Source organism: Pelophylax lessonae (genome assembly GCF_965119305.1).
Source record: "Pelophylax lessonae genome assembly, chromosome: 4".
In the NCBI taxonomy this organism is placed as follows: domain Eukaryota; kingdom Metazoa; phylum Chordata; class Amphibia; order Anura; family Ranidae; genus Pelophylax; species Pelophylax lessonae.
This window is the reverse complement of record NC_138771.1, coordinates 11772572-11799300: the sequence shown is the minus strand read 5'-3', so window position 1 is coordinate 11799300 and position 26729 is coordinate 11772572. Positions and strand designations below refer to the sequence as shown.

The 26729-nt window shown below is 43.8% G+C and overlaps 1 protein-coding gene across 2 annotated transcripts in view; it reads left to right on the top strand.

Moving 5' to 3' along the window:
• The window catches only part of FRMD5 (FERM domain containing 5), a 244657-nt gene extending 218423 nt beyond the window's left edge, over positions 1-26234 (top strand). For both annotated transcript variants that reach the window (XM_082253018.1, XM_082253017.1), the window contains exons 12-14: positions 1537-1605; positions 11644-11750; positions 25247-26234. In XM_082253018.1, coding sequence (XP_082109144.1) covers positions 1537-1605; positions 11644-11750; positions 25247-25794 — 724 coding nt within the window. In that variant the 3' untranslated portion in view covers positions 25795-26234. The remainder of the gene's footprint in view (positions 1-1536; positions 1606-11643; positions 11751-25246) is intronic.
• Positions 26235-26729: the final 495 nt, after the last annotated feature.

Here is a 26729-nt window from a genome sequence, read left to right as displayed (position 1 = left end):
GTCATCATGGAGGAGGGGAAGAGGACTCCAATGGCAACCTGTGAAGCTCTGGTGAACTCCATGCCCAAGAGGGTTAAGGCAGTGCTGGAAAATAATGGTGGCCACACAAAATATTGACACTTTGGGCCTAATTTGGACATTGTCACTTAGGGGTGTACTCACTTTTGTTGCCAGCGGTTTATATTATGTTTAGTTGTGGTCAGATGTGTTTTAGTTAAAAAATATATATATATATATATATATATATTTTTTAATGTTTATTCGGGGTCAGTGTGTTTTAGTAAAAAAAAAAAAAATAAATAAAGACGATAAAAAATATATTTTCTGTTTATTCGGAGTCAGTGTGTTTTAGTAAAAAAAAATAAAATAAATAAAAAAAATAAAGACGATAAAAAATATATTTTCTGTTTTATTCGGGGTTAGTGTGTTTTAGTAAAAAAAATAAATAAATAAAAAAATAAAGACGATAAAAAATATATTTTCTGTTTATTCGGGGTCAGTGTGTTTTAGTAAAAAAAAATAAATAAATAAAAAAATAAAGACGATTAAAAATATATTTTCTGTTTATCCGGGGTCAGTGTGTTTTAGTAAAAAAAATAAAGACTATAAAAAATATATTTTCTGTTTATTCGGGGTCAGTGTGTTTTAGTAAAAAAAATAAAAAAATAAAGACGATAAAAAATATATTTTCTGTTTATTCGGGGGCAGGGTGTTTTAGTAAAAAAAAAAAAAATAAATAAAAAAATAAAGACGATAAAAAATATATTTTCTGTTTATTCGGGGTCAGTATGTTTTAGTAAAAAAAAAAAATAAATAAAAAAATAAAGACGATAAAAAATATATTTTCTGTTTATCCGGGGTCAGTGTGTTTTAGTAAAAAAAATAAAGACGATAAAAAATATATTTTCTGTTTATTCGGGGTCAGTGTGTTTTAGTAAAAAAAATAAAAAAATAAAGACAATTAAAAATCTATTTTCTGTTTATTCAGGGTCAGTGTGCTTTAGTAAAAAAAATAAATAAATAAAAAAATAAAGACAATAAAAAATATATTTTATGTTTATTCGGGGTCAGTGTGTTTTAGTAAAAAAAATAAATAAATAAAAAAATAAATGCGATAAAAAATATATTTTCTGTTTATTCGGGGTCAGTGTGCTTCGGTAAAAAAAAAAAAAAATAAATAAAAAAATAAAGACGATAAAATATATATTTTCTTTTTATTTGAGGTCAGTTTGCTTTAGTAAAAAATAAATAAAAAAATAAAGACAATAAAAAATATATTTTCTGTTTATTCGGGGGCAGTGTGTTTTAGTAAAAAAAATAAAAAATAAAGATGATAAAAAATATATTTTCTGTTTATTCGGGGTCAGTGTGTTTTAGTAAAAAAATAAAAAAATAAATAAAAAAATAAAGACGATAAAAAATATATTTTCTGTTTATTCGGGGTCAGTGTGTTTAGGAAGGATAAATACGAATTTATTTGGGATTTTTTTTCTTGTGTTTGAAAAAAATATTTAAATATTCCTGTTCCTACAATAGCGGACGAGTTGCCAAAGAAGTGATGGAATCCAGTGCAAAGATCAAGAGGGATCCGCCTGAGATACACAGGTCAGCGCAATCGTTACATACTGACTCCGCTCTGTGTTTCCTATTCATTTAGAAGATCTCTAGGCTGCATGCGCACGGGTGCAATGGCCCTTGCAGCATAATGACACTGCGTATTGCTGGTGCCCAGGGTGTCCTAAGACTGCGCGTGCGCACAGGCGTAATGCATCGAATGTGCACTCTGTGCATTCCATCTGTGTGCGTGCGCTGCTTTCCCCAAATAGTGGTGCATAGCTGTCTGCACTGCAGTCTCCTTCACCCATCTATGTCTATAGGCGGCTGTTTGCAGCTCTAGGACATCCTGGGTGCTGGAAATTTGCAGTGTCTTTACACTACATGGGCAACGGCACCCATGTGCATGTAGCTTTAAAGTCTAAGTTCACCTTTTACACCATGTTACGTATTTATTGTATCAAAACAGAAATCACAGTCGCAGATCCAATATCAGCAGCTGGAAAAAACAATTGGATAAATTGTGTACAGATACGGTAACCACAGAACACAACTGCTGAGAAGGTCAGTTGACGTGTTTCAGCCTATGAGGCCTTAGTCATAACTAAGGCCTCAGCCTATGAGGCTTTAGTCATAACTAAGGCCTCAGCCTATGAGGCCTTAGTCATAACTAAGGCCTCAGCCTATGAGGCCTTAGTCATAACTAAGGCCTCATAGGCTGAAACGCATCAACTGACCTTGTCAGCAGTTGTGTTCTGTGGTTGCTGAATAAAGATGAAGATTTTTTAAGAGCAACTACCATTGTGCGGATCATCTTTCTACATACGTACTCAGTTAAACGGCTGTGGATGGGGCACCCAGGAGCTCTCCTATTGGTGATCTGTATGGGAAGTAGCACTGCTCCTTTTGTTTGCATTTTTTACGGATACAGTACCTTGAAAAAGTATTTATACCCCTTGAAAATCCATTTATTAGGACACAATCTTTGTTTGTATGTTTTTTTGGTTGTCATAATATGAATTTATACAGTGCCTTGAAAAAGTATTCACACCCCTTGAAATTTTCCACATTTTGTCATGTTACAACCAAAAACGTAAATATATTTTATTGGGATTTTATGTGATAGACCGACACAAAGTGACACATAATTGTGAAGTGGAAGGAAAATGATAAATGATACAAATAAATCTGTGAAAAGTGTGGCTGCATTTGTATTCACCCCCCGGAGTCAATACTTTGTAGAACTGCCTTTCCCTGCAATTACAGCTGCAAGTCTTTTTGGGGATGTCTCTACCAGCTTTGCACATCTAGAGAGGACATTTCTCCCCATTCTTCTTTGCAGAATATGTCAAGCTCTGTCAGATTGGATGGAGAGCAGCGTCTGTGAACAGCAATTTTCAAGTCTTGCCACAGATTCTCAATGTGATTTAGGTCTGTACTGTGACTGGGCCATTCTAACACATGAATATGCTTTGATGTAAACCATTCCATTGTAGCTCTGGTTGGATGTTTCGGGTCGTTGTCCTGCTGGAAGGTGAACATCCGTCACAGTCTCAAGTCTTTTGCAGACTCTAACAGGTTTTCTTGTAAGATTGTCCTGTATTTGGCTCCATCCATCTTCCCATCAACTCAGACCAGCTTCCCTGTCCCTGCTGAAGAATAATATCCCCACACCATGATGCTGCCACCACCATGTTTCACGGTGGGGATGGTGTGTTCAGGGTGATGTGCAGTGTTAGTTTTCCCCCACACATAGCGTTTTGCTTTTAGGCCAAAAAGTTCAATTTTGGTCTCATCTGAGCAGAGCTCCTTCTTCCACATGTTTGCTGTGTCCCCCACATGGCTTCTCACAAACTGCAAACTGGACTTCTTATGGCTTTCTTTCACCAATGGCTTTCTTCTTCTCACTCTTCCATAAAGGGCAGATTTGTGGAGCGCACGACTAATAGTTGTCCTGTGGACAGATTCTCCCACCTGAGCGGTGGATCTCTGCAGCTCCTCCAGAGTTCCCATGGACCTCTTGGCTGCTTCTCTGATGAATGCTCTCCTTGCCCGGCCGGTCAGTTTAGGTGGACGGCCATGTCTTGGTAGGGTTGCAGTTGTGCCATACTCTTTCCATTTTCCGATGATGGATTGAACAGCGCTCCGTGAGATGGTCAAAGCTTGGGATTTTTTTTTTTACCCTAAACCTGCTTTAAACTTCTCCACAATTTTATCCCTGACCTGTCTGGTGTGTTCCTTGGCCTTCATGATGCTGTTTGTTTATTAAGGTTCTCTAACAAACCTCTGAGGGCTTCACAGAACAGCTGTATTTATACTGATATTAAATTACACACAGGTGGACCCTATTCACTAATTACGTGACTTCTGAAGGCAATGGCTTCCACTAGATCAGAGTTTTACAATGCCTCATAGGACGTGTAGTTCCGCAACAGCTGGAGGGCCGTAGTTTGGGGATCCCTGCACTAGGTTTTAGTTAGGGGTATCAGAGTAAAAGGGTCTGAAAAAAATGCACACCACACTTTTCACAGATTTATTTGTAACAAATTGAGAAAACCATGCATAATTTTCCTTCCACTTCACAATTACAGTATCTCACAAAAGTAAGTACACCCCTCACATTTTTGTAAATATTTTATTCTATCTTTTCATGTGACAACACTGAAGAAATTACACTTTGCTACAATGTAAAGTAGTGAGTGTACAGCTTGCATAACAGTGTAAATTTGCTGTCCCTTCAAAATAACTCAACACACAGCCATTAATGTCTAAACCGCTGGCAACAAAAGTGAGTACACCCCTAAGTGACAATGTCCAAATTGGGCCCAAAGTGTCAATATTTTGTGTGGCCACCATTATTTTCCAGCACTGCCTTCACTCTCTTGGGCATGGAGGTCACCAGAGCTTCACAGGTTGCCACTGGAGTCCTCTTCCACTCCTCTATGATGACATCACAGAGCTGGTTGATGTAAGAGACCTTGCGCTCCTCCACCTTCCGTTTGAGAATGCCCCACAGATGCTCAATAGGATTTAGGTCTGCAGACATGCTTGGCCAGTCTATCACCTTTACCCTCAGCTTCTTTAGCAAGGCAGTGGTCATCTTGGAGGTGTGTTTGGGGTTGTTATGTTGGAATACTGCCCTGCAGCCCAGTCTCTGAAGGGAGGGGATCATGCTCTGCTTCAGTATGTCACAGTACATGTTGGCATTCATGGTTCTCTCAATGAACTGTAGCTCCCCAGTGCCGGCAGCACTCATGCAGCCCCAGACCATGACACTCCCACCACCATGCTTGACTGTAGGCAACACACTATTGTCTTTGTACTCCTCACCTGGTTGCCGCCACACATGCTTGACACCATTTGAACCAAATAAGTTTTTCTTGGTCTCATCAGACCACAGGAGATGGTTCCTGTAATCCATGTCCTTATTCTGCTTGTCTTCAGAAAACTGTTTCTTGTCCATCATCTTTAGAAGAGGCTTCCTTCTGGGACGACAGCCATGCAGACCAATTTGATGCATTGTATGCGGTGTATGGTCTGAGCACTGACAGGCTGACCCCCCACCCTTTTATCCTCTGCAGCAATGCTGGCAGCACTCATACGTCTATTTCCCAAAGACAACCTCTGGATATGACGATGAGCATGTACTCAACTTCCTTGGTCGACCATGGCGAGGTCTGTTCTGAGTGGAAACTGTCCTGTTAAACTGCTGTATGGTCTTGGCCACCGTGCTGCAGCTCAGTTTCAGGGCCTTGCCAATCTTCTTATAGCCTAGGCCATCTTTATGTAGAGCAACAATTCTTTTTTTCAGATCCTCAGAGAGTTCTTTGCCATGAGGTGCCATGTTGAACTTCCAGTGACCAGTATGAGAGAGTGAGAGCGATAACACCAAATTTAACACACCTGCTCCCCATTCACACCTGAGACCTTGTAACACTAACGAGTCACATGACATCGGGGAGGGGAAAATGGCTAATTTTTGGCCCAATTTGGACATTGTCACTTAGGGGTGTACTCACTTTTGTTGTCAGCAGTTTAGACATTAATGGCTGTGTGTTGAGTTATTTTGAGGGGATGGCAAATGTACACTGTTATACAAGCTGTACACTCACTACTTTACATTGTAGCAAAGTGTCATTTCTTCAGTGTTGTCACATGAAAAGATATAATAAAATGTTTACAAAAATGTGAGGGGTGTACTTACTTTTGTGAGATACTGTATGTGCCACTTTGTGTCGGTCTACCACATAAAATCCCAATAAAATACATTTACGTTTTTGGTTGTAACATGACAAAATGTGGGAAATTTTGAAGGGGGGGTGAATACTTTTTCAAGGCACTGTATACATTTATATTGCCACTCTTATTATGATAACCAAAAAGCATACAAACCAAAATTGTGTCCTAATAAGTGAAAAGAAAACGATGAATAACCGTCCCTATTTGGTTGATTTAGTAAAACTGGGGAGTGCAAAATCTGAGGCAGCTCTCCATAGAAACCAATCAGCTTCCAGGTTTTATTGTCAAAGCTTAATCAAACAAGCTGAAGCTAGAAGCTGATTGGCTGCCATGTATAGCTGCATAGATTTTGCACTCTCCAGTTTTGGTAAATTAACCCCAGTGTGTCCGAACCCAAATCCACGAATGTGATAAGAGGAATCTTGTAAATCCGGATGCTTGCAGCACCAGAGTGCACCACCATCCAAGATGAAGAGGACCCTTACCAGAACAACTGGACCCTTTATAAAAAAGTGTCCTATTATTATTATTATTATTATACAGGATTTATATAGTGCCAACAGTTTACCCAGCGCTTTACACTATGAAAGGGAGACAGTACAGTTACAATACAATAAAATACAAGAGGGCTAGGAGGGCCCTGTTCAAAAGAGCTTACAATCTAATAGGGTGGGGCAAGGGTACAAAAGGTTGTAACTGTGGGGAATGAGCTGATGGAAGAGGTCAAAGATTAGTTGGAGGTGTGATCGCTTCCCTGAAGAGATGAGTTTTCAGGGATCGCCTGCAGGCAGCTAGAGAAGGAGATAACCAGATAGATTGAGGTAGAGAGTTCCAGAGCAGTGTTTCTCAACTCCGGTCCTCAGGGCACACTAACAGGCCAGATTGTAGGTTATTACCTTGGGAGATGCAGACTAGAATACTGCAATCACTGAGCAGCAAATGATATCACCCGTGATGTATTTCAGATATCTTGCAAACCTGGCCTGTTAGTGTGCCCTGAGGAGCGGAGTTGAGAAACACTGTTCTAGAGGATGAGAGAGGCTCTGGAGAAGTGCTGGAGACGAGCATGTGGTTTAACACAGTGGTCCTCAACTCCGGTCCTCGGGGCCCACTAACAGGCCAGATTTTAAGTATTACCTTGGGGAGATGCAGACTAGAATACTGCAATCACTGAGCAGAAAATGAGATCACCTGTGATGTAATTTAGTTATCTTGCAAACCTGGCCTGTTAGTGGGCCCCGAGGTCTGGAGTTGAGGACCACTGGTTTAACGCATTGTCTGTGGGGGATCTGGTATCACCTCCAAATCTCCATATAAGATATCTGCATATTATCCCATCCAGTAGCCCAGAATAGAGAGGCACAAGATCTGTAGGAGGAGTTCTGTCCTCTCAGCTGCTGACTCCTGAGATGGGCAAGGGCAGAGACGAGTCTCTCGGCAACTTCACAGAGAAGCGCAGGATCTTGCAGAGGCGTTTTATCCTCCTTTCTGCTGCCCACTGCTGAGACAAGGGGGTGGGCGGAGAAGAGGGGGATGTCTCAGTTCAGGAGAGGTGCGAGGGCCAAATAAAATGACCTGGCGGGCCAGGTTCGGGCCCTGGGCCTTGTGTTTGACACCTGTGCTGTACACTGACCACAAGGGGGCACTCACTCAGCACTGCCACCATTCCTAGAATGCCTTGTATTTTTTTTTTCCAATAAATGCAAGGCATTCTCTGATTGGATAAAGGTGGATAAGTGGGGTGGCTGAGTGAGAGACCCCCCCCCCCCCCTTGTGGGCAGTGTGCAGGGGGAAACCAGAAGATCCTGGCTATCACTGTAGTGATCATATCTGGAGTTCGGCTTTAACTTTGAGAAAAGTGTAGGAATCGGTATCCCTGCCCACATTGGTACATTATGCACTGAAGCCAAGCAGCCCTCTGAAGGTCACACAGGCCCACAGATACTCTCAGCAAATTTCAATATAGCCAGCCTGGGCCTACTTTGCTGGGGAACCAATTTACGCAGTATTGTATTGGTCAGTAAATTTCTCATTTCAGTTAGCAAAGTGCAATAAATGAGAATTACAGGGAGGGAAAAAGTATTTGACCCCCTGCTGATTTTGTATGTTTGCCCACTGACAAAGAAATGGTCAGTCTATAATTTTAATGGTCGGTTTATTTTAACAGTGAGAGACAGAATAACAACAAAAATATCCAGAAAAACGCATTTAAAAAATGTTATAAATTGATTTGCATTTTAATGAGTGAAATAAGTATTTGACCCCTTCACAAAACATGACTTAGTAGTTGGTGGCAAAACCCTTGTTGGCAATCACAGAGGTCAGACGTTTCTTGTAGTTGGCCACCAGGTTTGCACACATCTCAGGAGGGATTTTGTCCCTCTCCTCTTTGCAGATCCTCTCCAAATCAGTAAGGTTTCGAGGCTGTTTGGTAACTCGAACCTTCAGCTCCCTCCACGTATTTTCTATGGGATTAAGTTCTGGAGACTGGCTAGGCCACTCCAGGACCTTAATGTGCTTCTTCTTGAGCCATTCCTTTGTTGCCTTTGCCGTGTGTTTTGGGTCATTGTCATGCTGGAATATCCATCCAAGATTCTCCCGTGTAGTTCTGGGCTGATTCCTCACCATTCTCGTGATCATTGAAACTCCACAAGGTGAGGTCTTGCATGGAGCCCCGGGCCGGGGGAGATTGACAGTTATTTTGTGTTTCTTCCATTTGCAAAGAATCACAGCAACTGTTGTCACCCTCTCACCAAGCTGCTTGGCGATGTTCTTGTAGCCCATTCCAGCCTTGTGTAGGTCTACAATCTCCTTCTTCTTGAGCCACTCCTTTGTTGCCTTTGCCGTGTGTTTTGGGTCACTGTCATGCTGGAATACCCATCCACGACTCATTTTCAATTCCCTGGCTGAGGGAAGGAGGTTCTCACCCACGATTTGACGGTACATGGCCCCGTCCATCCTCCCTTCAATGCGGTGAAGTTGTGCTGTCCCCCAGCAGAAAAACACCCCAAAGCATAATGCTTCCACCTCCATGTTTGACGGTGTAGCTGGTTTACTTGGGGTCATAGGCAGTTTTCCTCCTCCTCCAAACACGGCGAGTTGAGTTGATGCCAAAGAGCTCGATTTTGGTCTCATCTGACCTCAACACTTTCACCCAGTTCTCCTCTGAATCATTCAGATGTTTATTAGCAAACTTCAGACAGGCTGTACATGTGCTTTCTTGAGCAGGGGGACCTTGTGTGTGCTGCAGGATTTCAGTCCTTCACGGTGTAGTGTGTCACCAATTAGTTTCCTGGTGATTATGGTCCCAGCTGCCTTGAGATCATTGACAAGATTCTCCTGTGTAGTTCTGGGCTGATTCCTCACCATTCTCATCATCATTGAAACTCCACAAGGTGAGATCTTGCATGGAGCCCCAGGCTGGGGGAGATTGACAGTTATTTTGTGTTTCTTCCATTTGCGAAGCATCACAGCAATTGTTGTCACCCTCTCACCAAGCTGCTTGGCGATGGTCTTGTAGCCCATTCCAGCCTTGTGTAGGTGTACAATCTCCTTCTTCTTGAGCCACTCCTTTGTTGCCCTGGCCGTGTGTTTTGGGTCATTGTCATGCTGGAATACCCATCCATGACCTATTTTCAATGCCCTGGCTGAGGGAAGGAGGTGCTCACCCAAGATTTGACAGTACATGGCCCCGTCCATCGTATTTTTGATGGGGTGAAATTGTCCTGTTCCCTTAGCAGAAAAACACCCCCCAAAGCATAATGTTTCCACCTCCATGTATGACGGTGGGGGATGGTGTTCTTGGGGTCTTAGGCAGCATTCCTCCTCCTCCAAACATGGCGAGTTGAGTTGATGCCAAAGAGCTCGATTTTGGTCTCATCTGACCACAAAACTTTCACCCAGTTCTCCTCTGAATCATTCAGATGTTCATTAGCAAATTTCAGATGGGCTGTACATGTGCTTTCCTGAGCAGGAGGACCTTGCGGGTGCTGCAGGATTTCAGTCCTTCACAGCGTAGTGTGTTACCAATTGTTTTCTTGGTGACGATGGTCCCAGATGCCTTGAGATCATTGACAGGCTCCTCCTGTGTAGTTCTGGGCTGATTCCTCACCGTTCTCATGATCATTGAAATTCCACGAGGTGAGGTCTTGCAAGGAGCCCCAGATCGGGAGAGATTGACAGTTATTTTGTGTTTCTTCCATTTGCGAAGCATCACAGCAACTGTTGTCACCCTCTCACCAAGCTGCTTGGCAATGGTCTAGTAGCCGATTTCAACCTTGTGTCTACAATCTTCTTCTTGAGCCACTCCTTTGTTGTCTTTGCCTTGTGTTTTGGGTCATTGACATGCTGGAATACCCATCCACGGCCCATTTTCAACCCATATTCAATGCCCTGGCTGAAGGAAGGAGGTTCTCACCCAAGATTTGATGGTACATGGCCCCCGTCCATTGTCCCTTTCATACGGTGAAGTTGTCCTGTCCCCTTAGCAGAAAAACACCCCCAAAGCATCACATTTCTGCCTCCATGTATGACGGTGGGGATGGTGTTCTTGGGGTCATAGGCAGCTTTTCTCCTCCAAACACTGCGAGTTGAGTTGATGCCAAAGAGCTCGATTTTGGTTTCATCTCACAACACTTTCACCCAGTTCTCCTCTGAGTCATTAAGATGTTCATTAGCAAACTTCAGATGGGCTGTACATGTGCTTTCTTGAGCAGGGGGACCTTGTGAGCACTGCAGGATTTCAGTCCTTCACGGCATAGTGTGTTACCAATTGTTTTCTTGGTGACTATGGTCCCAGCTGCCTTGAGATCATTGACTAGATTCTCCTGTTTAGTTCTGGGCTGATTCCTCACCGTTCTCATGATCATTGAAACTCCACGAGGTGAAATCTTCCATGGAGCCCCAGACTGAGGGAGATTGACAATTATTTTGTGTTTCTTCCATTTGCGAATAATCGCACCAACTGTTGTCACCATCTCACCAAGCTGCTTGGCGATGGTCTAGTAGCCCATTCCAGCCTTGTGTAGATCTACAATCTTCTTCCTCTTGAGCCACTCCTTTGTTGCCTTGGCTTTGTGTTTTGGGTCATTGTAATGCTGGAATACTCATCCATGACCCATTTTCAATGCCCTGGCTTCATTGAAATTCCACGAGGAGAGATGCTGCATGGAGCCCCAGACTGGGGGAGACTGACAGTTATTTTGTGTTTCTTCCATTTGCAAAAAATGGCACCAGCTGTTGTCACCCTCTCACCAAGCTGCTTGGCGATGGTCTTGTAGCCCATTCCAGCCTTGTGTAGGTCTACAATCTTGTCCCTGACATCCTTGGACAGCTCTTTGGTCTTGGCCATGGTGGAGAGATTGGAATCTGATTGATTGATTGCTTCTGTGGACAGGTGTCTTTTATACAGGTAACAAGCTGAGATTAGGAGCACTCCCTTTAAGAGAATCCTCCTAATCTCAGCTTGTTACCTGTATAGAAGACACCTGGGAGCCAGAAATCTTGCTGATTGATAGGGGATCAAATACTTATTTCACTCATTAAAATGCAAATCAATTTATAACTTTTTTGAAATGCGTTTTTCTGGATATTTTTGTTGTTATTCTGTCTCTCACTGTTAAAATAAACCGACCAATAAAATTATAGACTGATCATTTCTTTGTCAGTGGGCAAACGTACAAAATCAGCAGGGGATCAAATACTTATTTCCCCCTCACTGTATCTGTGTTGCACATTGCTTGTACACTTATTAAGATCTTCCTGATGGGTGTAGATGGATATATTTTTTAGTATTGATAGTTACAGTATGTGTTGGATTCCATTGCTAACCAGATGTGTTTTGTGTCACAGGTCGGGGATGGTACCCAGTCGCAGTTGTCCCTCCATCAGTCATGGACTGCGGTTGAGTAGCGTTCCGCGGACTCGCAGGAGAGCCGTACACATATCTATCATGGAAGGTATGCAGGGTGCTCTACTTCAATATTTATTATTTATTTATTTATTTATTGATACAGTTTTGTATATGTTAACCTCTTTGCTGCCAGAGCTGTTTTTGCATTTTTTTTCCTTTCCAATAACTCCTATAGAAATTTTAGCAAAGGTACAAAAACCAAGCGGCAAACAGACAACAAATAATGTACACCAGAATACAAGACTTCTTAAAGCGGAGTTCCGGCCTCAAAATCGATAAAATCGATTTTGGGCCATCCGCTTGCTAAGGAGAACCTGAAAAAAGAAATGGATACTGGCGATTTATTTATTTTTTTTTTGGTTACTTACCTTGTTTTAGAAGAAAATATACTCACCTTCCTTCCACTTCCTCCCTCTGCGGCCGCGGTCTTAACCACTTCTGGACCGGAAGGATTTACCCCCTTAATGATCAGGCCATATTTTGTGATTCGGCACTGCGTTACTTTAACTGACAATTGCGCGGTCGTGCGACGCTGTACCCAAATAAAATTGATGTCCTTTTTTCCCCCACAAACAGAGCTTTCTTTTGGTGGTATTTGATATTTTTTTTTTCTTAGCAAAACTGCTAAAAAGCTTATGGCTCACAAACTCTGACAAACGCTGAATAGCTGCGTTTTTTCATAGTTTTTATACTTTTATCAGAGTTAGAGAGTGTTTTTACAGCTGAAAAGCTCCTCTTAAAACTCACTAATCCTGGGGGGGTGGGGGTGGTTTCCAGCCATAAAACGCCCCTGCCAAAAACTGCTGATCACAGCCTGTGTGTGCATGGACACATAGGATAACATGCTTTACTGGCTGCAGAAAAATATGCCTGAAGCCAAAAACAGGTAAAACGTCCCGTGTGCATGAGACCTTAGAATATTATCAAAAATTGAATTTATTTCAGTAATTCAATTCAAAAAGTGAAACTCATATTTTATATAGATGTGTTACACACAGAGTGATATATTTCAAGCATTTCTTTATTTTAATTTTGATGATTATGGCTTACAGCGAGTGACACCCCAAAATTCAGTATCTCATAAAATGAGAATATTACATAAGACCAATAAAAAAAAGGATTTTTAATACAGAAATGTTGGCTTAGTGAAAAGTCTGTCCATGTACAGTATAGGATGCACTCAATACTTGGTCGGGGCTCCTTTTGCATGAATTACTGCATCAATGCGGCGTGGCATGGAGGCGATCAGCCTGTGGCACTGCTGAGGTGTTATGGAAGCCCAGGTTGCTTTGATAGCGGCCTTCAGCTCATCTGCATTGTTGGGTCTGGTGTCTCTCATCTTCCTCTTGACAATACCCCACAGATTCTCTATGGGGTTTAGGTCAGGAAAGTTTTGCTGGCCAATTAAGCACAGTGATCCCATGATCATGTGACCAGGTATTGGTAGATTTGGCAGTGTGGGCGGTGCCAAGTCCTGCTGGAAAATGAAATCGGCATCTCCATAAAACTGGCCAGCAGAGGGAAGCATGAAGTGCTCTAGAATTTCCTGCTAGAGGGCTGCGCTGACTTTGGACTTGATAAAACACAGTGGACCAACACCAGCAGATGACACGGCTCCCCAAATCATCACTGACTGTGGAAACTTCACACTGGACCTCATGCAACTTGGATTCTGTGCCTCTCCACTCCTCCTCCAGACTCTGGGACCTTGATTTCCAAATGAAATGCAAAATTTACCTTTCATTCGGAAAGAGGACTTTGGACTACTGAGCAACAGTCCAGTCCTCTTTCTGCTTTGCCCAAGTAAGACACGTCTGCCATTGTCTCTTGTTCAGAAGTGGCTTGACAAAAGGAATGCGACAGTTGTAGCCCATGTCCTGGATACGTCTGTGTGGGGGGTGGCTCTTGAAGCACTGACACCAGCCGTAGTCCACTCTTTGTGAATCTCCCCCAAATTCTTGAATGGCCTTTGCTTTATAATCCTCTCAAGGCTGCGGTTATCCCTGTGGCTTGTGCATCTTTTTCTACCACACTTTTTCCTTCCACTCAACTTTCCATTATTATGCTTGGATACAGCACTCTGTGAGCAGCCAGCTTCTTTAGTAATGACCTTTTGTGACTTACCTTCCTTGTGGAGGGTGTCAATGATTGTCTTCTGGACAACTGTCTGCGGGGGTTCCCCAAGACTCTGTTCTTGAAACCCTTCTGTTCTCTATCTACACCGCCTTCCTTGGTCACTTGATAACCGCCCACAGCTTCCAATACCATCTATACACCAATGACACTCAAATCTATCTGTCTACTCCTCACCTCACCCCTTCAGTCTCCTCTCGCATTACCAACTTACTAACTGACATATCAGCATGGATGTCGCACCACTTTCTCAAACTAAATCTCTCTAAAACTGAGCTGGTAATATTTCCACCCGTGCCCCCCCCTCCATGACTTTTCCATAGAAATCAGTAATGCAGCCATCAATCCCTCCCCTCATGCCAGGGTACTAGGTATAATCCTAGACTCTGACCTGTCCTTTCAGCCCCAAATCCAATCGTTATCAAAAAGTTGTAGACTTCACCTCTGTAACATCTCTAAAATTCGCCCCTTTTTAACAACTCAAACCACCAAGCTACTCATTCACTCCCTTGTTATTTCTCGCCTCGACTACTGCAACTCTCTTCTCATAGGCCTACCACTCCATAGGCTCCTCCCCTCTTCAGTCTATAATGAATGCTGCTGCCAGGCTTATCCACCTTACCAACCGCTCAGTGTCTGCCACCCCTCTCCGCCAATCCCTACACTGGCTCCCGATTGCCCAGCAAATTAAATTCTAAATACTAACCACAACATACAAAGCCATTCACAACTCTGCCCCAAGCTACATCACCAATCTTGTCTCCAAATATCATCCAAAACGTCCTCTCTGCTCCTCTCAAGACCTCCTACTCTCAAGCTCCCTTGTCTCCTCCTCTCATGCTCGTCTCCAGGATTTCTCCAGAGCCTCTCCCATCCTCTGGAACGCTCTACCTCAACCTGTCCAGCTATCTCCTACTCTAGCTGCCTTCAGGCGATCCCTGAAAACTCATCTCTTCAGGGAAGCCTATCACACCTCCAACTTATATTTTACCTCTTCCATCAGCTCATTCCCCACACTTACAACCTCTTGTAACACCTGCCCCACCAGTTGACTTCAACAGCAAGCTTCAGGGACAACTTCCTATATATATATATATATATATACAGCTCCAATTCTTCCTCCAGCATTCGCTTGCAGACTCCTGCTGGATCACTGTTTAAGGATCTGACAGGTCCTCAGTCAGATTAAAGACAATAGCCCATTACAGGCAGGAACCCAAGGCCCCTTTGTTGTGTAGCAGAACACAGTAATCTGCTTGTACTCTTCTTCCTGATCCCAGCACCACCTCTCCATGCACTGCCAACCCACCTGGCTGCAGCTGTCCTTTTCCTAGCCTTTCAGACTAACTTCTCCTCATAGTCCTCCAGACTGATCCTCACCAGCCCACCTGGCTGATTCTTAGGAGATCTCCCAGACCTGCTGACCTGCTTCCACTGTCTTCTCTCCTTGCTCCCGTGCCTCCAGAAAGGGCTTCCTCTGTGTGTTTTGGCTGGATCCATCCAGCACCTGAGCTCCGGCCCAAGGTCTCTAGACTAGGGGGCACCCCTGAGGGCCACTGACAGCCTCCTCAGCATTCCATCTTCCACCCCTGCTGACATGGCTTCATGTCTATTTATGAGGTGACTCTGCCCTCTGCCAACCCATTTGCTGGAGATTGGCTGAGGCCCTCAAAAATATATTTCAAACAGCCCCTCCTCACCTCCACCCACCAGCTCTAGAAGTTTCTACAACCCCCTAGACCAGGGGAGGCACCAGATGAGCTGTCAGGATGAGTCATCCAACCCGGAGTCACCAAACCATGGCCCAGATTCACAGCTCAGGCTTAGCCCCTAAATACATTTACCTACACTAACAGAAATCTATCTTACATCTAGTACACAAACATCAAACAACAAAGTCTTAAAATTGTGTGCTCCGGTGAAATCTCAAAAAACTACGGTACCCAAAATTCTTCTTAGGCAAGGCTTTAACCACTTTAGCCCCAGAGGATTTTGCTACTTAATGACCAGGCCACTTTTTTCAACTTGGCACTGCGCGATTTAACTGACAATTGCGCGGTCATACAACGCTGTACCCAAACGAAGTTTATGTTCTTTTTTTTCCCACAAACAGAGCTTTCTTTTGGTGGTATTTGATCACCTCTGCGCTTTTTATTTTTTGCGATATTAATAAAAAAACAAGCGAAAATTTTGCGAAAAAATTGACATTTTCTACTTTGACAGTTAAAAAATATCCAATATATTCAATTTTTGTCATATATTTAGGCCAAAATGTATTTAGCTTCATGTCTTTGACAAAAAAAATTCTCAATCAGCGTATTTTTAACCGCTTTAAGACCAGAAGATTTTACCCCATTCCTGACCAGGCCATATTTTGCGATTTGGCACTGCGTTACTTTAATGGACAATTGCGCAGTCGTGCGACGCTGTACCCAAATTAAATTTGCATTATTTTTGTTCCCCACAAATAGAGCTTTCTTTTGGTGGTATTTGATCACCTGTGCGATTTTTAATTTTTGAAATAAAGAGCGACAATTTTGAAAAAAAAAAACCAATATTTTTCACATTCTGATATATAAAATGCCCCCCAAAAAATTTACAAATCAAAATTTTTTAACATTTTAGGCCAATTTGTTTTCTGCTACACATTTTTGGTAAAAAAAAAAAAATCACAATAAGCGTATTTTGATTGGTTTGCGCATAAAGATACTAACTATGGGAAAGATTTGTCATTTTTATTGTTTTTTTTTTTTTACTAGTAATGGCGGCGATCTGCAATTTTTTGCGGGACTGCGACATTGCGGCGGACAGATCGGACCCCTAACTGACATTTTTTACACTTTTAGGGGGGGACCAGTGACATTACTACAGTAATCAGTGCTAAAAATATGCACTGTTACTGTAATAATGACACTGGCAGGGAAGGGGTTAACACTGTTGGTGATCAAGGGGTTAAATGTATGCCTCATGCTTACTGACGTGTGTGGGGGGAGGGGATTCTGTGACACAGACACAGATCGCAGGTTCAGCTATGCTGATTCCTGTGATCACTCCCTGTCTGTCACAGAGAAGATCCGCCCGCTTTGTTTACACAAGCAGGCGGTTCTTCTCTCACTTTTCCAGACGATCGGGGAAGAGCGGCGGTGATCGCCGCCTCTCCTCCCCTGGCCCGACTCCCGCTGTGTTTAGACACGCGCCACCAAGACGGCAGGGAATCCAGCGACGTAGGTCTACATTGCTAGACCCAGGGGACCCGCAATGCTGCAGTAGCAGCACAGTGAGCAGTCCTAAAGTGGTTAAAAGTTCTTGGCTCAGTCGATGATCAATCCAGGGGTTTTGGTTTTTTGTGTTTTATTTAGAACTGGGATAGGAGAAGGGATGAGTGGGATACTCCAACTATGAACTATGCACAAATCTGAGGACAACTCACTGTAGAATGCGGCAAGGCCGCTGCTTCACCTTGCCGCTGAAGTTAAGATAAGATTACTGTTCCCGCCTGAAGACTCTCTTCAGGGTTAATACCTTGGCACCCCCTTTACTCTCACTGCCTGTGTGCTGACACCCCTCCGCTGACTCTAGCCACTGGAGTGGTCCCCTTCCTGGGCAGACCCCTTTGAAAGCTTCCCTGTACTCAGGGGCTGACTGGCAACTTTCGGCTCAGGGGGCAAGTACAAACCAGAAGCCCATGGTGCAGCGACTCAGCCCCCCTCCCACTCTCCCTCTTCCTGGCCTCCTCCTGACCCCCATTCCAAGCTGAAGCTCTACTCCAGGTACTCTGTACTCACTGGCTGAATCCGGGTTCCTGGCCTGGCCAGCAGGGGGCTGTTGGGGGGAGCTGGGACAGCTTGGTTGGTGCTGGCCGGGGGAGGAGAATCTACACCATCCATGCTGGGGGGGGGGGGGGGGCTGAGCTCTGTCCTTGTCTTTTACCCACACTCAGTAGGTCAACAGGGACTTTTTAGTTTTCTTTAAACAACAATATCTCTCCTGCGCTCAAGTGGTATGCGGGAAGGTGAATCTTCTAGGCGGTTTTATGACACAAAAGAAGTGGTCTTGCTGCCCCCCTCAGGACCAAGGGTATCCAAAATGCACTACCAGAAAACAACAAGAGAAGGGCGCACCGACCTTGTGCATTACCACTTAAAAGTTTACTAAAATCAAAGAAGGGTGGCGTACAATATACTCACAAACGTAGCATATGAACAAGCATATAGGAAATGGGCACCGCTCGCTTCCAGGACACTTCTCTATTGCTGGATAGCGTGATGGCGTCCTCAAAACCTGATGTGGCTTACGCGTTTCGAGGGAGGACCCTCTTCCTCAGAGCCAAAATCGCCACAGGCTCTGAGGAAGAGGGTCCTCCCTCGAAACGCTTAAGCCACATCAAGTTTTGAGGACGCCATCACGCTATCCAGCAATAGAGAAGTGTCCTGGAAGCGAGCGGTGCCCATTTCCTATATGCTTGTTCATATGCTACGTTTGTGAGAATATTGTACGCCACCCTTCTTTGATTTTAATAAACTTTTAAGTGGTAATGCACAAGGTCGGTGCGCCCTTCTCTTGTTGTTTTCTTGTAGTACTTTTTAGTTTTCTTTACCAGGATTCCTTAAGGCATGTCTGTGGCAGAAGCAGTGCAGCCTTTTTTTGGGGCATAAGAGCGGCCCAGGGGGCAGTTGCCCCCCTGGCCCAGTCCTCCCCTGCCTGTACTCACGGACACTGTTTTTCCAGAGTTGCTCTGCCTTCACCTCCACAGTCAGCTTACACTGGACCTCTGGGTTCAGCCACACTTTCTGGTCCACTAGGCCGACCGCCTGTGACCACCATCCACAGCAAACCGGAGGAGAGACAGCCGTCACCCTCCCCCTGGGACCTGGCTTCCCACCCAAAGACCCCCTGCCACATGAGCCCTTGGCTTTTATAACATATCCCAGGATGCACCACTGTCTGTGCCAACCCACTGGGTTAGTTACAAAAGCCTGTGTGTCACTGGCTGGGTTTCCTCCACTGTCCAAAAGGCTCCCCTTATTGGATACAGGGGGGACACTCCCTCAGTCCAGATGAATCACATCCTGGACACATGGAACAGGCAGAACTACTGATCAGGCTCCCCTGATTAGTAGACAGAGCAACTATACTTTCCTTCCCTAGCACCTACCTAGGAGGGTGTACATAAACAAAAATTCCAAAAATATATCCCCTAGTTTGTAGACGCCATAACTTTTACGTAAACCAATCAATATATACTTATTGGGGTTTTTTTTTTTTTTTTTGTTAACCAAAAATATGTAGCAGAATACAAATTGGCCTAAACTGATAAAGAAAAAATGTAAAAAAGCAAAAAAAACTAATTCATTCTTTGGATATTTTTATAGAAGAAAGTAAAAAATATTGTTTTTTTTTTTTAAATTGTTTTTTTGTTTATAGTGCAAAAAGTAAAAGCCACACAGGTGATCAAATACCACCAAAAGAAAGCTCTATTTGTGGGAAAAAAAGGACGTAAATTTTATTTGGGTACAGCGTCGCACCACTGTGCAATTGTCAAAGTAACGCAGTGCCGAATCGCAAAAAATGGCCTGGTCATTAAGGGGGTAAATCCTTCTGGTCCAGAAGTGGTTAAATTATCTGCCATATAGACAAATGATGGTGGGCGGGATGCTCTGTTGTTCTGGGATGGCATCATATGACACCGCCCAAGTCTGCCTACACTTTCACACCTGTGGGGGGGCGCGCAGTGCGGTGATCGCGGGCGCGCTGTGTCACTGGGACACGGCGGGAACCCAATCTCAATAAACAGCTGATGACACGGCTCAGCTGATCAGCTGTGTCCAATCAAATGTAAAGAAGGAAATGCCAGTTATCAGCTCTCCTTGCCTCAACACTGAGTGAGAGGAGAGCCATTCGGTGGCATCTCCTCACAGGGGAGACTGTACAGGTAATTAGGGCACTGATCGTCAGTGCAGCCCAAACAGTGCCCAGCAGGGATGCCAATCTGTGCCCATCAGTGATGCAAGTCAGTGCTGTCTTTCAGTGCCCATCAGTGCCGCCTATCTGTGCCACCTGTCATTGCGCATAGGTGCTGCCTATCAGTGCCACCTAACAGTGCCCATCAGTGCTGCATATTAGTGACTGCCCATCAGTGCTGCCTATCATTGTCCATCAGTGCTGCATATTAGTAACTCCTCATCAGTGCCACCTATCAGTGTCCATCAATGCTGCATATTAGTGCCATCTCATCATTACCTATCAGTGCAGCCTCATCAATGCCCCAACAGTGAAGGAGAACAATTTCTTATTATCAAAATTTTCTGACAAAAATTAAGACAAAATTCTTTTTTTTTTTTTTTTTTCAAAATATTCGGTCTTTTTTTTGTTTTTCTCTTAGCAAAAAAATAAAAACCCAGCGGTGATTAAAAACCACCAAAAGAAAGCTTTATTTGTGTGAAAAAAATAAATCAAATTTCATATGGGTACATTGTTGCATGATCATGCAATTGTTATTCAAGTTCCACCTATAACCAGTGCCACCTTCCAGTGCCCTCCGTGCCACCTTCCAGTGCATAACAGTACTGCTAAGCAGTGCCACCTATCAATGCCCACCAGTGCCACTTATCAGTGCCCATCAGTGCCTCATCATCAGTGCCACCAATCATTGCTGCCAATCAGTGTCACCTACCAGTGCCCATCAATGCCACCTACCAGTGCCCATCAGTGCCGCCTATCAGTGCCCTTCAGTCCCGTTTATCAGTGCCACCTATTAGTACCCATCAGTGCAGCCTCATCAGTGCAGCCTCATCAGTGCCTCCTAATCAGTACCCACCAGTGCCCCCATTTCAGTGCCTATCTATGCTCATCAGTGAAGCTTTATCAGTGCACATCAATGAAAGAGAAAGATTACCGGTTTGCAAAGTTTTAAACAAACTATGAAAACTGTTTGTTTGTTTGTTTTCAAAATGTTTGGTCTTATTGTTTGTTTGTCTTCACTTTAGTGTATTTCTTTCCTGAAAATATGTGTTTGACAAATAAAAATGCAAACATAAAAAATTGCAACCTCCACCATTTCATTCTCCAGGGTCTTTGCTTTTATACAATGTATTCTTTGGGGGGGGGGGGGGGGGGGTTAAAAGTTACAGATTTTAATGTGTGGGGAAATTTAAAAAAAAATGTCCCCAGTAGACAATTGGTTAATCTCCATAGTGGTGAATGAGGGATGTGAGCCCAGGTGGTGTGCTGGGGGTGCAGAGCACGCTTTACTGGTCAGTATCTGGGGGTACAGGGGGGGTGCTCATGTCTGCTAACATACAACATTTGTGGGGGAGGCAAGTGACAGCTGGACACCCAGTCGCCAGAGTCGTCAGGAAACTGCTGCCTGAGCTCACTAGTAAATATACGAGCGCCTAAAATAGCTGCTGGGAGGCTGAAGCTTCACCTTGTATGTCAGCGAGGAGGGGGGGGGGAGGGGGCGCTGGGTGTGAGGACGGGATCAGACAGAAACAGGGAGGTGGTAGGGATAGAAGGGGTCCAGAACGTGAATATACAGAAAGACAGTGCAGACAATTCTGCGACTATCGGATTGTGGGAAGAGATTTGGCGCAGAGGGAATCCATTATAGACGTTATCGGTGGAGGAAGAGCGAACGATTGGCCAGCATGGTGAAGTGTCTGATCCGCATTAGGACCAAGGTGAACGTCCACCTGCGTATGATCAACCACTGCTACCGCGATGTGAAGATCCGCGTGCTCAGCCTGGGGCCGAGGCTGCTGGGTAGAGCTCTGGGGGCTTTGCCTCTTTTCCCAGCTCTGACCCGAGGGGGGTCCCCTGCTACTACAACTACTGCGCCAAACCCACCGACCTCCATATTCCGAGAGATCGGAATCTCAGGTGAATACTTCACAACCTAGAAGGCCTTCTACGTCTATGTAGATGTACTGTGATTAACTAAAGGCAAATAGGTTGTTCACTTTGCAAGGGGGAGTTGCATTCTGCAAAGGGACATGCCCCGGAAATTCGTGAATGCGGCAAAGTCTCACTTTATCCAATCAGGCGCAAGGAAAAAAAAAAAATTCTGCTTGCATATGATTGGATGATCGAAATCAGCAAAACTTCACTTCATTCACTAAGTTTTGGGGGAAGTTTGCAAAGTGCAACTTCTACATCAGGGATCCTCAAACTACGGCCCTCCAGCTGTTGCGGAACTACACATCCCATGAGGTATTGTAAGACTCTGACATTCACAGACATGACTTGGCATGATGGGAATTGTAGTTCCTGAACAACTGGAGGGCCATAGTTTGAAGACCCCTGCTCTACATGCCTTTAGTAAATCAACCCCCAATGTGTAATTCAGTATTCCATTGCAGCCAATCAGAATTCTTCTTTCCTCGATCTAGGCATGATGGGAATTGTAGTTCCTGAGCAAATGGAGGGCCATAGTTTGAAGACCCCCTGCTCATATTTGCCTTTAGTAAATCAACCCCCAATGTGTAATTCAGTATTCCATTGCAGCCAATCAGAATTCTTTCTTTCATTAAACTCACTGAAGTAACCAAAATCTGGTTGGTTGCTGTGCTTGCATGCAGTTATCTTGTCCAATGAAATATGTACAGATGTGCGCAATGAAAAGATTTGTTCAAATTCGTATTTGTTCTTTAAGTTTTGTTTCGTCATATTCGTTATGTTAGAATGATTCTTAGTTTCGTATATTTGTTATTTTCAATTTGATACAAAAGTGTTAAATAGTTTCTTCTCTTCAGTCTTCACAAAAGAATTGGGGGGCTACACTAACCCAGCTTGTAAGGCCGAACTAAACAACACACCTCAGGAAATACTGCCATGGCTAACAGAAGATAGATTTAGAACTAAACTAGAGAAACTTAACATAAATAAATCACCGGGACCAGATGGCTTGCACCCGAGGGTTCTTAAAGAGCTCAGCCAGGTGATTGCCAGACCATTATTCTTGATCTTTAAGGTTAGTTTACAGACGGGTATGGTGCCAGCTGATTGGAAAAAAGCCAACGTGGTACCAATATTTAAAAAAGGGCCGAGATGTATCCCGGGTAACTATAGACCTGTCAGCCTAACGTCTGTAGTCTGCAAGATTTTGGAGGGGATGTTAAGGGACCACATACAAGACTTTAGTAATGAAAACGGTATTATTAGTAGCAATCAGCATGGATTCATGAAAAATCATTCTTGCCAAACCAATCTATTAACCTTCTACGATGAAGTGAGCTGCCACCTAGATAAAGGTAAGCCTGTGGATGTGGTGTATCTGGACTTTGCAAAGGCCTTTGACACCGTTCCCCACAAACGCTTACTTTACAAACTAAGGAAGGTAGGTATGGATCATAAGGTGAGTACCTGGATAGAGAACTGGCTCCAGGGGAGAGTGCAAAGGGTAGTGATTAATGGGGAGCACTCGGATTGGGCGGGTGTGGAAAGTGGGGTCCCCCAGGGTTCTGTCCTGGGACCAATCCTGTTTAATTTTTCATAAATGATCTAGAGGAGGGGATATCTATTACAATCTCAGTATTTGCGGATGATACTAAACTAAGCATGCCAATATCTTCTATGCAGGATGTGGAAACCTTACAAGAGGACCTGAACAAAATAACTGGGTGGGCAACTACATGGCAGATGAGGTTTAATGTTGAAAAATGTCAAGTAATGCACTTGGGCATCAGAAACCAGAAACCAAGCTACTCACTAGGGGGGAACCTCTGGGTGAATCTAGGATGGAAAAGGACCTGGGGGTACTGGTAGACAACAGGCTTGGCAGTGGCATGCAATGCCAAGCCGCCGCAAGCAAAGCCAACAGAATACTGGGATGTATAAAAAAGGGGATTCACTCCAGAAATAAAGAGATTATTCTCCCACTCTACAAGACTCTGGTCCGGCCACATCTGGAGTATGCTGTCCAGTTCTGGGCACCGGTCCTCAGGAGGGATGTGCTGGAACTGGAGAGAGTCCAGAGAAGGGCAACAAAAATAATTAGGGGAATTGAGGACATCAGCTATGAGGAAAGACTACAAGCACTGAACTTATTCTCTCTGGAGAAGAGACGATTGAGGGGGGATATGATATCAATGTACAAATACTGTACTGGTGACCCTAGCATAAGGAACAAACTTTTTAGGGAAAGGGAATACAATAAGACACGTGGCCACTCACTAAAACTAGAGGAAAGGCGGTTTAAGCTTAAAATACGTAGGGGGTTCTTCACTGTAAGAGCAGTAAGGATGTGGAATTCTCTTCCACAAGCAGTCGTATCAGCAGGGAGCATTGATAGTTTCAAAAAACTATTAGATGGGCACCTTAAAGACCACAACATACAGGGGTATACAATGTACAACATACAGGGGTATACAATGTACAACATACAGGGGTATACAATGTACAACATACAAGGGGTATACAATGTACAACATACAGGGGCATACAATGTACAACATACCGGGGTATACAATGTACAACATACAGGGGGTATACAATGTACAACATACAGGGGTATACAATGTACAACATACAGGGGGTATACAATGTACAACATACAGGGGTATACAATGTACAACATACAGGGGTATACAATGTACGGTTAACACACACACACACATCATAGGTTGAACTGGATGGACTGATGTCTTTTTTCAACCTCAACAACTATGTAACTATGATACAAAATTTGGAAGACGGCTATATTCATTCTATTTTATTCTATTCCTATCTCTTCTATTTTTTTTTTCTATTCGTTACAATTCTATTTTATTCTATTCTGTTCTTTTGTTTTCAGTTCTTGTCTATTCTATTGTTTTCTATTCTATTCTAGTCCTATTCTGTTCTAGGCTAGTCAATTATTTTCTGTTCTATTCATTTATTTTCTATTCCAGTGTTTCTCAACTCCGGTCCTCAGGGCACACTAAGAGGCCAGATTTTAAGTATTACCTTGGGGAGATGCAGACTAGAATACTGCAATCACTGAGCAGCAAATGATATCACCTGGGATGTATTTCCGTTTTTTTTTGCAAACCTTTCCTGTTAGTGTGCCCTGAGGACCGGAGTTGAGAAACACTGATCTATTCTATTCTATTTTACTCTATTCTGTCTTGTTTTATTCTATTCTAAATAACAGCCTAAGTAGGAATCGTCATCCGCTTTCACTTTTATTCCTTACTGTAATTATTGCAACATGTTTCATTTTCTAATTTCAATTTGGATAATTCTTTTCTTTATAATTTTTTTTTGCATTCGTTGAAATTTGTTACTATTGTGATTGGGAAATTCAGATACATCCCAATCTCCGTATAATGAAAATTTCATCCGAATTTCTATTTGTAACGAAACGAGTCGCACATGTCTAGAAATCTGTCTGTGTTTGCTGTCCCTTTGAACCTTCTTCTCCTGTCCCCCCAGGTCTGGAGTCCCTACGTGACAGTACCCACTCCACCCCGGTGCGTTATTCCGACCACTTGGATGCTTTGACCCCTCATGGCTCTCGTGAGACGGTGATCAGTGACGAGGCGTACACTCCGTGCTGCAGCATCCTCCCCACCCCCGTTTATGAGTCCAACCTGGACTTATCCATCGGCCAACAAGTGAACGGAACCACATGTGCCACCAAGGATGAGGAGAGTGACCTCGCCGCTCCCACCATTCCCGATATGGAGACCCCTCCACCAGCGCTGCCGGGGCCAGAGGGATCTGTTCAGAGGGAACCTGAGCCAGAGCAGGAAAATACATTTCTCCAGAGCGTCCTCCGGCTGCTGGCCGTCACTCTGTGCCTACTGCTGGCATTGCTTCTGCTGCTGGTGATCTTGGCTGAGTCTGACCTGGAGTTAGCCTTTTTGAGGGACATCCGGCTCACCCCCGAATTCCAGCAGTTTCATTATCAGTACTTCTGTCCCCTGCGACGATGGGTGTCCTGCAAACTACACCCAATCATCCGCCTCATCGACTCCTGATCTCATAGAGATTGCACACACTGACCCTAAGTGTACGTGAGGAGTGATGTCTTCCAGTGTCCTCCCTTTCTCACCCTTGTCTTGTCTATCCAACCCTTCCCCCGGTTCAAAGGTCAGCGGAAAAAAAAAAACCTTTGCTGAGGGTTCTGTGGGTGTGCATGGATGTATGAGGGTGTGATAGAGGTGCAGGGTGCCTCTGATACATTGCATGGGGGGTCAGATCTGCTTTGTAGTTCCTTCTGTATCACCCATCAGTCCTACCAGCCTGCTCAGCTCCAGGAAACAAACAGCCATTGTTCTTCTTCAGGTTCCTGCACACTTAGCTAGAAGGTGCCTGTAGGTGGCAGCACTGAGAGCACGTTAACCAGTGTATGCATGGAAGAACTGAAGTTTAAGGAATATTCGGGTTTCTTGCAGTTTAATAAAACCCACCTAGGGTTAAAATGGATCTATTTTATACTCCCTATACTCCCTACACATAGGGGAAGCTGAAACTTGCAAGGGAATTTTTGCCAGAGATTAGAGTGAAAATTCACTTTGCAAAGAATGCCCAAGAAAAAAAAAATATATATATAATAAATTTTGCTTGCACATGATTGGATGATGCAAGTCAGCAGAGCTTCACCTCATTCTCTGGGGAAAATTCCCTTGCAAAGTGAACAGTCTATTTGCCTTTAGTAAATCACCTCCATAATCCTTTATTATCGCTGCTGTTTTGCTTTATTAAACAATCAACAGTAGCCAACTGGAAATCAACTTCTATTTGTCTTACTGTCGTAAAGAGAGTAGAAGTCTGAATTTGGAGAGTTGGTAAATAAAGCTACACGATATTGTCAAAAGTATTGGGACGCCTGCCTTTACACACACATGAACTTTAATGGCATCCCAGTCTTAGTCCATAGGGTTCAATATTGAGTTGGCCCACCCTTTGCAGC